General features: G+C 58.1%; 2 protein-coding genes across 2 annotated transcripts; one reads left to right on the top strand and one right to left on the bottom strand.

Annotated features, from left to right (window-relative positions):
* Window positions 1-3,336: 3,336 nt before the first annotated feature.
* EIF1AD (eukaryotic translation initiation factor 1A domain containing) lies at window positions 3,337-5,103 on the bottom strand. The gene is made up of 5 exons (XM_004596657.2): window positions 4,886-5,103; window positions 4,666-4,774; window positions 4,447-4,555; window positions 4,308-4,358; window positions 3,337-3,698 (listed from the first exon to the last, which is right to left on the bottom strand). The coding sequence occupies exons 1-5, from the start codon at window positions 4,970-4,972 to the stop codon at window positions 3,557-3,559; spliced, it is 498 nt and encodes a 165-aa protein (XP_004596714.2). The 5' UTR covers window positions 4,973-5,103; the 3' UTR covers window positions 3,337-3,556.
* Window positions 5,104-6,258: 1,155 nt separating this feature from the next.
* BANF1 (BAF nuclear assembly factor 1) lies at window positions 6,259-7,898 on the top strand. Its single transcript, XM_004596656.2, has 3 exons — window positions 6,259-6,415; window positions 6,935-7,073; window positions 7,398-7,898. Exons 2-3 carry the CDS (start codon window positions 6,951-6,953, stop codon window positions 7,542-7,544), a joined length of 270 nt encoding a protein of 89 aa, XP_004596713.1. The 5' UTR covers window positions 6,259-6,415; window positions 6,935-6,950; the 3' UTR covers window positions 7,545-7,898.
* The last annotated feature ends 3,535 nt before the right edge of the window (window positions 7,899-11,433 follow it).

Here is an 11,433-nt window from a genome sequence, read left to right as displayed (position 1 = left end):
CCTGCAGGGAAGGCCAGGGCACCAGGAGACACTAGGGCTGTGGGGCTCCCCTCCATCCCCAGAGAGCCGAGGGCCTTCTAGACTGCCAGAGCCCCCTTCTCAGAGACATGCCCCCACCCGACTCTGTTCTGAGTGGAGTCAGGGTGAGGCATGTTCCTGTGTGAGAAGGGTCCAGCTCTCAGGTGGACCCATCTGGGTCTCTCCCTGTCCCCTCTCTGGGAGGCAAGGGCTGCAGACACACGGTTAATCCCACACACTCAGCGCTAAGCTGGGGTAAGAACAGAGGATCCTGCCAGGGAGGACCAGCGGCCGGCCGGGGCATATGGGCCCAGGAGCTTGGGGCCAGCACACAGAGAGCGTGGCAGCACGCGGAGAGCTCCCTGTGGCTCAAGAGCAGTGTTGCCAGAGGCAGTTTGTCCCTTACAGGCAAGAGTCTTCCTGCAGACACCATGCCGAATACCCTGAATGCTCTAAATGCTGAGGAAACAAATCCTGGCTCTGTAAACCATGCAGGCCAGACTAAAACGGCCAGATGTCTCGCGGCTCACTACGCAAGGCCCGCACAGTGCCAACAGCACAGCAAGGTAGGCAGCTGCCCGAGACAACTTTCCACCTGTTCATGTCCCAGCTTCTCTACTTCTCATCCAGCTCCTTATGGACCTAGAAAAGCAGTCCTGGAGCCACTGCACCCATGCACACGAGACGCAGAAGCTCCTGGCTTCTAGCTTCAGCCTGGCCCAGCCTGTCACTGACCACGCAGCAGATGGAAGACGCTGTACTTCCTGTGAGGATAAGGTGCCTCACTGTATCCAAGATGGCTCTTTCATTGGCTGGTTAACTCCCAAGTGCCTGTAACAGCAAGGGTTGGGTCAAGTCTAAGCCAGGAGACCAGAACTCACTATCCGAAGTGGACAGCAGGGGCCCAGCCATGGGGCCCAGCATCTGCTGCCTCCCAGTTGGACGTAAGCTGGAGGCTAGACAAGAAGCAGAGGTCTGAACTTGAAGGAGCATCTTAACTCCTGCCTCGGCACACAGGCCCTCCAAGCCCCACGAGCACAGAAACTCACGGGGTAGACACCTGGTGGCAGCTCACCGAGACGTGTGCACGTCTGTCAAACCAGATCTCCCGGAACATCAGATGCCAGCACGTCCCATTCCCTGCCCAAGAAAGGCCAAGTCAAAACAAGGCACATCCAACAGTGTGCAGGAGGCGAGGCAAGCCTGAGCTTCCTCCAGCGGTGGGTACAGGCAGCTGCAGGACACCTGTCATGCTGCCAACACCAGGCAAGTTCTCGCCCATGGCTCTGTGTATGTAAAACTTTATAATAAACCAAGATTTCCTACATTTCTAAATGAGATTACACCGAACAGACCTTACAGTGGATTTTATGTTTAATTTCTTTGTTGGTAAATGTGTTCCAGAAACTTTGCCCTTAGGACACCCCCATTTTTCAGACTGAGACAATCTGGCACCCGAAGGCAACAAGAGCTGACAGCTAGGGAGCATGCTCTCGACGATTCCATACAAATACAAAATTTTGTAAAATCTTAATTTGTTCACATACAAAACATTTTTTTTTTTTTTTTTTTGGCATAAAAGGCCTGGTTCTTTGCCCAATGTTTCTTCCATCCTCATCTGCATCTTCTTTAGAGGTCAGATTCAACTTCGTAGCAACATGTGTGTGCAGTCTGCTGGCTGGCTGGGTTTGGCTTCCAGCCAAGGCGGTCCACTGCCGCTTCCCACGCCTGCCCTGCTGTCTGCACGCCCGCGGACTCGGGAGAGGCAACGCTGGAACTCATCATGACAGCTCTGGCTTCTGCTCATGGCACCTGTCATTTCAGTTGCTGTGCTGTCAGGGAACGGATGCCAATGTCGAGATAAACACCGAACAATGGAGACCCACATCCATTTGGTGGGATGGGCTTAGATTTACACGGTACCTGCGCTGGCACAGCCCATCCTCACCTCCCAGGTCCAGGGCGGTGTTCAAGTACACTAATCTTGTGTCTGCTGTTCCTGTCGGTCTTCAGGGTGGCCCATGGTCGGTGCTCTGGGCCTGCTCCTGGGATGGGCAACCAGGAGCAGCAACAGGACGCGAGCACAGCCCACAAGGGCGGGGCCATCTGTGTGGTCCTGGGCGGCAGCTCCAGCCCAGGTCCACAATTCCTTCTTGGCATCCATTCACCCCTGCATGCCTCTTTTTCTCTCAAAACATCAGTCTGTCTGTCCCAGAGGTTAAAGTTCAATTCTTTCCAGAATAAAGCCTACATGGCAGCAGGCTGGTCCTCCTATAGGGTCCAGGGAGAATGCATCTCCATGTTTCTGGCTCTTAGGGAAGCATGAGCTGCGCTGGGCCAGCGCAGCCAACACAGACAGTGCAAACCAGCAGACACTCCGAGCGACTGTCGGACTGTGAGGGCTGGCTGGCTGAGGTGGGACTTCCTGAGCTTGCGGTGCGGCTGGTGGGCCTTCCAGTTCAGTTCAGTGGATGAAGGACAAGCCCACTGAGGGTCAGGGTATCGATGGAAGGAGGCAGGGTTAGCGAGTGCACAGGAGGGAAGCCAGGGTGCCTGTGGTAACCTCAGGGCATCCGGAGAATGAAAGTCAGCTTGGGAGGGGTGCCCACTGGACAAGAAGTAATGGAGCTGGGGCTGGAGGACACACAGCTGTCTACACTACAGGCACTGTGACCTGTAGGGAACCAACGGGGGTCCTGATAGTGACTAAACATGCGCAGAGCAGGTGAGAAGAGATGCCAAGGGCCCGTCTTGGGGTTGGAATATCAGGGAGTTGGGGCACCACCTGCTGAACACTCCATCATGGGACCGTGCGTAACCATTCAGACGAGGTTAAGGGGCAGACCTGGCAGTGCAGATAAGCTGCCACAAGGCACGCCTGCATCCTTACCGGAGTCCCTGACTGCAGTCCTGGACACTCTGTGCTTCTGGCCCAAGTCTCTGGGTTCCTGCCACCCACACAGGATACCCGGATGGAGCTCCTGGCTTTGGCCTGGCCCAGCTGCTGCAGGTAACCCAGGGATCTGCCTGCCTCTTCCCTCTGACACTGCATTTCAAAAAAATCTTAACAAAGTTACAGATGGACAGAGGTCTTACAGATGGACATCACACCACATGTCCCCAGGAAGACGGCTGAGGGCGCAGGACCCCAGAGACACAGGCACTGCTGTGGTGATGGCGACGGACAGGCAAGGGGAACGGTCACCCTGAGTATCGGCAGCAGGCAGGTGGTCTAGAAGAGATGCCCCTCCCAGTGCCCTGCACCTAAGCAGCCAAGGAGAGGAGGAGAACGAGGGGAAACAAACCACTTGCGCCAGGCTGCGGCCAGCTCCCATTTCTTGTGTGTCCAGTGATCTGAGGGTCCCTCCCCAGATGGCGACTCAGCTTCTAGGACCACCCTACCCAACAGAGGGTTAATTCTTGTATCAGAGAAGCGGCTCTGAGTGGTCCTGCCTCGCTCCTATGCAGGGCACCCCAAAATGTCCGCATCTGGGGGAGCCGTGACGAGTCCTTGAGGGAACGGCAGCGGCCCCGCTCCTCAGGCTGCCTCCTCGTCTTCACTCTCCTCCTCGCTCTCGTAATGCTGCCTGCGGTTGGTGTTGACGAAGAGGTCGGAGTCGTCCTCCGAGCTGGACTCCACTGAGCACGGGGCTTCAGCAAGGAGCTCTGGCTGACTCTGTCTGCGGGGGACACAAACGACAGTTAGCTCGAGGGCTTCGGGGAAGGCCACCAGCCAAACACTCAGGTTCCCGTGGGGAAACCCCACCAACCCAGGAGAAGGCCGATCACAGCAGAGCTTGGTGAGCCCACGTGGAACAAAAGCCCGCGCAGGCTGCATCGGCTCCCTGATGCCCCCCCAACTCCCACCCAGTCTTAGCAGATTCTGGCACATGTCTAATATCACACAAGGCCAGGACTGTAAGCCAGGGTGCCCAACTTGCCAGCACAATCATAACCACAAAGCACCCCGGTATGGAAGCTTCCTAAAGCCACCCATGCGGGTCTGATTGGCTTTTTTCCCCTCCCACTTTCAGGTTAATTTCTCCCACATGCCCACACAGGATTCACAGAGAAAGGACAGAGACGGAGAGACCTTCCATCTGCTGGCTCACTCCCCACATGGCTGCAGCGGCCAGGACAGAGCAGGCGCTTTGTAAATCTCCTGTTTGGGTGCAGGGGCCCAGAACCGTGGGCAACTTCTGCTGCTTCCCCAGCCACCTGCCAGGAGGAGCTGCTTGGGGAGTGCAGCCACACACAGGATGGGATCAGCACCAAAGGGTGTTTCCTACCTGCTCCTGTTGCTGTCGTGTTTCTCAGCCACCTCCGAGAAGGCCTCAGGCCTGTGCCAAAAGCAGAGCCAGCGTCAGAGAGGGCACAAGGGCTGCTCCCTGCCGCCACGTGGCGCCACCCAGGACCCCAGCCCCTTACCATAGCCCCTCCTCCTGCAACGAGCGCACATGGTCCTTGCAAAGCACAAAGCAGATCTCGGCCTTGACCTTCTGTCCTTCTTTGATGGGGTCCACGATGAGGAAGTCGCCTGCCGGGTTATGGAGCAGAGGCACGTTGGGCCTGTTTCCACTGGGGCAGCCCAGGGACACGGGGGCACACACAGGGGCACACACGGGGACTTGCGCAACAGGCTCTTACCTCTCTTGATCCAGATATTCTTGCGGAACTTGGAGGGCATGCTCACCAGGAAGCGCTGCCCCTGAGCCGTCTCCACCTCGTGCAGGTTGTTCCCCGGAGTCCGGAGAACCTGCAGGAAGAACCGAGATCCATCGGCCTTGGGGTCAACACGGGGCCGAGGGGTGGCTCAGGCCCTTGGCAGGCCGGGGTGTGGCGGGGAGGGGGAGCCCGGGTCACTTACCTTAACGATCTGCTGCTGCTCCGATGGCACCACGTGCTCCCCCAGCACCTCCTTCACCACGTGTTTCCGCTTAGTGACCCGCGACATGCTGGCTCTTGTCTCAGAGGACGAGGGACGCAGGAACAGCCGACTCCTCCCAACTCTGCAAGGGGATTACCCGGACACCAGGCCTGCCGTCACGGCACGGAGGGAGCCTGTACAGGAGAGCGCGTTAAGGGGAAGGAGTCCGCCCCCAGCTGGCCTGCTCCCCAGCACCCCCCCTCCTTAGGCGTCCCCAACCTGTCACTCCTAAGCTTACACCCGTTCCCCAGAAAGTGCACTCTATGGGACTAAGAGGTGGGCAGGGCCCGGTGCCCAGTGGATCCCCCGGGAGTCCAGGGCTCTGCTATGCCACCAGAAGGGCCAGAAGGCAGGCAGCTTCCGAGCGAATCTCATGGCTCTGGTGGCCAGACAGGATTATCATGCCTGCCCTGATGGGTTTTTGGTCTCCACTCTGTCAGTTGCTGATCCACTCTCCCTGACCGGACCACATTCCCGGGTCTAACTAGCTCAGCGCCCCGCCCCCACCAGGTGGACTGCTACCTCTGATGCTTAACAAACTTGACGCTGTTGTTAATTCGAGTAAACGTTGACAAGCCTCATTCTGTCCACTTGTTAGACAGCCCCTTGGCGCCGTGTTCCTGGTAAACACTCCCCCAGCCGTCTCTACCTTCCTCCCCGCCCCCCGCCGACCCCCAACCCTCAGATTCCCTCAAGGGATCGCCCCCGACCCTCAGGCTCTCCCCAAGGGCTCGCCGCCACCGTGGCGGGAGATGAGGCTGGGCTTGGGCCATCCCCCATGCCCGTCTGCAGGACTACCAGCCTGAGGTTTGCCAAGCTCGGCGGCTGCCGGTCCCCGCCTGCCTCTCCCCTGCCTCCTGCCGCCTGGACCGGGCCAGCACTAACCTTCCGCCTGCTCCAGCGACCTCAGGGTCCCAGGCCGGCGGCGATTCAAGGTACTGCCGGCGGTCCGAGCGGTCCGATCTGCTTGCACGCAGCCCCGCGGCGAGCCCGACTCCGGGAAACTCACGAGTGCAACTCCGCCGCTGCCAACAAGTCAACTTCCGCCGTCCTCCTGGAAGCCTTCCTCTCGCTCTGTCCGTCGCTCTAATTCGTCCCACCACGCCAGGTCAGTTGAACCCCAGCTCCTGAGTACCGAGTTCCGTGGAGTTCCGAGGAGTTCCGAGTTCCCGGAGAGAGCTCTCCCTCACAGAAGAGAAACGACCACCGTGGGAAGCAGTTCGGCCCCCAGCAAACGACGCCTTGTATGCGCTGGGGACGGTTCCGCCCTGCGGTCCCGCCCTGTGGCTGCACCGCCCTGCCGCCCCGCCCAGGGGCTGCAAGCGGATGTCGTCGTCGTTGTTGTTGTTGCTGTAGGCGGCTCGCGAAGTAACCCGGAAGCGGAAGTCGAGGAAAGTTCTAGTGGCCTGGAGACGGCGGCGGGAGAGGCCCGGTGGGCGGGAGGAGCCGTTGCAGGAGCCGGAGCTGCCGGTGAGCGCGGGCCGCGGAGCTGGGCGCTGCGGGGGAGACGCGGAGGAGGCTGCGGGCGAGGCGCGAGAGCCGGGCGGCGCGCGGACGGGGCGGGGCCGGCGCGCCGCAGAGGGACGCGGGTTCGCGCCCCGCACCGCGCTCCGGGAGCAGCGGGGAGCAGCGGGTCGGCGCGTGTGTGTGTCGGTGTGACCCGGGCTGGACCCTCGTGGCTGCTGCTCCGGGCCCGCGTGACCGTCCCGGGCCGGGGCAGGTGCCTTGGCCAGGCCAAGGTCACGGAGGGCAGTGGCCGCCCCGGGACACACCACCTGTTGCTGGGGCGGCGGGATGATTCCAGAAGGCCAGCTCCCGCTGCGCAGAGAAAGTATTCGGAGTAGTTGTGGGGAACACCCCATTGTTCCCTCGTGTGTGCAATGAGAGGAACTCCCAGTGCCTGGCCTGGCGTGTCCCCTCTGGCTGGGTAGGTGAGCAAGCTCAGCCAGCCCTTAACCTGCTTTTCTGGGGGGTGGGGGGTATTACCAGAGTGACCCCGATCAAGATGACCACGTCACAGAAGCACCGGGACTTCGTGGCCGAGCCCATGGGCGAGAAACCCGTGGGGAGCCTAGCAGGGATCGGCGAGGTCCTGGGCAAGAAGCTGGAAGAGCGGGGCTTCGACAAGGTGTGTGTGTTGGGGGGGTCCTGCGACGTGCGCCGCTGTAGGGTGCGGGGAACAGGGGCACAGGGGAGTGCGTGCACCTAGGGAGGGCGGGACGGAGAGCTCGTGTGCACGGGGATGGGACTCGGTGTGAACTCTGGAGCCCACCCGAGATGGGTGGGACTCAGTGTGAGCCCTGGAGCCCACCCCAGGTGGATGGGACTCGGTGTAAACTCTGGAGCCCACCCGGGGTGGATGGGACTCGGTGTGAGCCCTGGAGCCCACCCGGGGTGCACCTAGCCACCCCACACACACATTCTCAGTAGTGCCCCGCTTTGCCTGTGGCAGGCCTACGTGGTCCTCGGGCAGTTTCTGGTGCTGAAGAAGGATGAAGACCTCTTCCGGGAGTGGCTGAAGGACACGTGCGGAGCCAATGCCAAGCAGTCCCGCGATTGCTTCGGCTGCCTGCGAGAGTGGTGCGACGCCTTCTTGTGACTCTCCCCAGCCTGCAGTCTTCCTGGCTGGCGGCCGCCTGGGGACTCGTCCCAGCGCCCCCAGATGAAGGGCGGAGTGGGCCGTCGCTGCCATGTTGACCCCCTGGTGCCTGCAGGGCCTTCGCCAGGTGCCCTGCCCTCACCGCGTCCACGTTTTTGGGATTCTCACACCTGCATGCGTCGCCCTTCAGTGTCTCCTGCCAGTCCCACAGGGAGAGCGTCCTGCTTTCCTGAGTGGGTGCCCAGCCCCTGCCCTCCCCCCACCCTTCCCTCTGGTCTCTTTGCCATTTGGCTCTCTTTTTGGCAGTCACTGTCCTCAAAAACTTTTTTAGCTCAATAAAGTCAGCGGCCTTCAGGACTGCGCCTGGTGTGTTGGCAGGCAGGTGACTGGCAGTCACGGCATCGCCACGGATAGACAGGGCCCGCTTCTTATCAGGACTGAAACTGGCAGCTGCCCTGGCCACCCGGGCCTTGGGCAGGTGCCCCGTGTGTCCCAATCCCTGAGTAATGGAGAGTGGGCTGATCTCCCGCGCTGGGAGGGCTGTGTGGTACCAGATGTCCGTCAACAGCCGGGCTGGGCAGCACCTGCTGGAGTGGTCCGTGGGAGGCAGAGGCAGCAGGAAGAGCAGGGCCGGATGTGGGGACACACCTGGTCTGGCTTCCGTGTGCCCTGCTCTCCTGGAGGAAGAGTGTAGGCACCACAGCTGAGTGACGCTGGAATTCAGGCTGTTTCAACCCTCGATTTTTCTTCTTAGAAGTCAAACAGAGATCTTCCATATATAACAGGCTAGGTGTGTTAGTTGGCTAAGCCTCTGCCTGCAGTACCAGCATCCACGTGGGCACCAGTTGTAGTCCTGGCGGCTCAACTCTGATCTAGCTTCCTGTCTCTGGCCTGGCAAAGCATTGGAGCATGGCCCAAATGCTTCTGGCTTCGGATCAGCTCAGCTCCTGCCGTTGTGGCCATTTAGGGAGTGAACCAGCAGTTGGAAGATGTTAGTCTCTGTCTCTCCTTCTCTATATCTACCTTTCAAATAAACAAATAAGGGACTGGCACGATGGCTTGGCTAAATCCTCTCCCTGCAACTGCCAGGATCCCATAGCGATGCTGGTTTGTGTCCTGGCAACCCCACTTCCCATCCAGCTCCCTGTTCGTGGCTCGGGCAAACATTCGAGGATGGCTCAGGACCTTGGGACCCTGCACCTGCATAAGAGACCCAGAGGAAGCTCCTGGCTCCTGGCTTAGGATTGGCTTGGTTCTGGCCATTGAAGTCACTTGGGGAGTGAACCAGCGGAGGGGAAATCTGTCTGTCCTCTGTTAAAACCTGCCTAAGTAAAAACTAGATCTCTATTATGTATTTTTAAAAAGAATTAGAGGATCTAATTGATTTGAAAGGCACCGTAGGAGACAGATCTTCCCCAGTTCACTTCCCAGATGGCCAGATCGGCCGAAGCAGGGCCTGTCCCAAACCAGGAGCTTCTTCCAGGTTTCCTACAAGGGTGCAGGGGTATAGAAGATTTACTTTATTGGAAAGGCAGATTTACCCGGGGAAGTCAGACACATCTTTATTTGCTGGTTAACTTCCCCGAATGCCTACAACAGCCGGAACTGGTCCAGTCCAAAGTCAGGAGCCTCTGTGCAGGGTTCTAAGGCTTTAGGCCATCCTCCACAAACAGCATGATAGGAAATGGAGCACCTGGGATTAGAACCAGCGCCTTCACAGGATCCTGGTTTGTGCAAGGTGAGGGTCTGAGCGGTTGCGTCAGATCTGTAAATGTATTTTAAAGGTGCATAATGAGAGAGCAAGTGGTTTTGTGTCTGGTTCACTCCCCAGTTAGCTGCAATGGCTGGAGCCCAGCACTGTCCAAGAGTCCCCCACGAGGGGCCTCTTCCCTTGCCAGAGGCAGCAGCAGAGCTGTCCTGGAGGTGGAGCAGGATCGGACCAGCGTGCTGGGGTACCTCGCTGTGCTGCGACGTGCTCAGGATGCAGCTGAAGCTAGCATGTTTGTAAACAGCTTTTCTCTCCGTGGTAATCATTGTCTCATTCTCAGGTGGGAAAACCTGGGATCCAGGCTAAGTAATTTGCCCGTAGACTTGGGGAAGTAGGCATTTAGCTCTGGATATTGGAAGTATCTATTCACCTAAAACTATGGCGTGAGGAGACAGCCGGAGAGGGTGTTTGCAGTAACATAACAGCAGGGGCTGCACCCAGGTCGTAACCAGGGGACCAGCGTTCCGGCATGGCAGGTTAAGCACCCCTGCGAGGCCAGCATCTGTGGCTGGTGTGTGGTTCAAGTCCTGGTTTTTCCACTTTCAGTCAACTCCCTGTTTTTTATTTTTTTTAAATATTTATTTATTATTGGAAAGTCAGGTATACAGAGAGGAGGAAAGACAAAGTCTGTCCAGTGGTTTACTCCCCAAGCAGCTGCAACGGCCAGAGCTGAGCTGATCAGGAGCCAGGAGCCTCTACCAGGTCTCCCACATGGGTGCAGGGTCCCAAGGCTTTGGGACGTCCCCAACTGCTTTCCTGAGCCACAAGCAGGCAGCTGCATGGGAAATGGGGCCACTGGCATTAGAACCAGCGTTCATATGGGATCCTGGTGCATGGAAGGCGAGGACTTAAGCTGCTAGGCTACCTTGTCAGGCCCAGTCAACTTCCTGTTAATGTGCCTGGGAAAGCAGTGGAGGGTGGCCAAGTGTTTGGGGACCCTGTACTGTGTGGGAGACCCAGAAGAAGCTCTTGGCTCCTGGTTCTAGCCTGGTGCGGCGTTGGCCATTATGGCTATTTGGGGTAGTGAACCAGGACATGGAAGACCACTTTCTCTAAAAGGAGAAATCCCTAACCCTAAGGAACTGTGTCATGAAAAATAAAAGATTGAAAGGTGGACAGGGTCAGTTATCCAGTGTAGTGGGTCACCCGTAGTTTCAGTTCTGGCTCTTGGCCTTCCACTTCAGCTTCACAGGTGCACCCTGGGGGAAGCAGCTGATCGCCGCACAACAGGGGAGCCAGGACGGAGTTCTGGGCGCTTGGCTTTGGCCTGTCCCAGCACTGGCTTTTGGGAGCGTTTGGGGAGTGAACCAGCAGACAGAAGCTTTCTGTCTCTTCCTTCAGAATGAAATGAAAAAAAAAAACAAGGGCCCGGCAGCGTGGCCTAGTGGCTGAAGTCCTCGCCTTGAACGCCCTGGAATCCCATGTGGGCGCCGGTTCTAATATTGGCACCTCCACTTCCCATTCAGCTCCCTGCTTGTGGCCTGGGAAAGCAGTCGAGGACGGCCCAAAGCCTTGGGACCCTGCACCCGCGTGGGAGACCTGGTAGGGGTTCCAGGTTCCCGGCATCGGATCAGCGCGCATCGGCCCGTTGCGGCTCACTTGGGGAGTGAAACATCGGATGGAAGATCTTCCTCTCTGTCTCTCCTCCTCTCTGTATATCTGGCTTTCCAATAATAATAAATCTTTAAAAAAAAAAAAAAAACCAAGGCAGCCATTAATTATACTAATAGGGCTCAGCACGGCAGCCTAGTGACTGGGGTCCTTGCCTTGCATGAACTAGGATCCCATATGGGCACTGGTTCATATCCTGGCTATTCCACTTCTTTCCAGCTCTCTGCTTCTAGCCTAGGAAAGCAGTAGAGGATGCCCAAAGCCTTGGGACCCTGCACCCGTGTGGGAGAAGCTCCTGGCTTTGGATCGGCTTTGCTCCAGGCGTTGTGGCTACTTGCGGAGTGAACCAGTGGACGGAAGATCTTTGTCTCTTTCGCTCTTCTCTGTAAATCTGACTTTCCAATACAAATAAATAAATTGTAAAATAAAATAATGCCCTAGGACCTGGCAAGGTAGCTTAGCAGCTGAAGTCCTTTCCTTGTACATGCTGGGATCCCATATGGGCACCCG

The sequence above is a fragment of the Ochotona princeps genome, chromosome 4, assembly GCF_030435755.1.
Source record: "Ochotona princeps isolate mOchPri1 chromosome 4, mOchPri1.hap1, whole genome shotgun sequence".
Lineage (NCBI taxonomy): Eukaryota > Metazoa > Chordata > Mammalia > Lagomorpha > Ochotonidae > Ochotona > Ochotona princeps.
The sequence above is the reverse complement of the archived record's forward strand: the minus strand, read 5'-3'. Positions and strand labels throughout refer to the sequence as shown.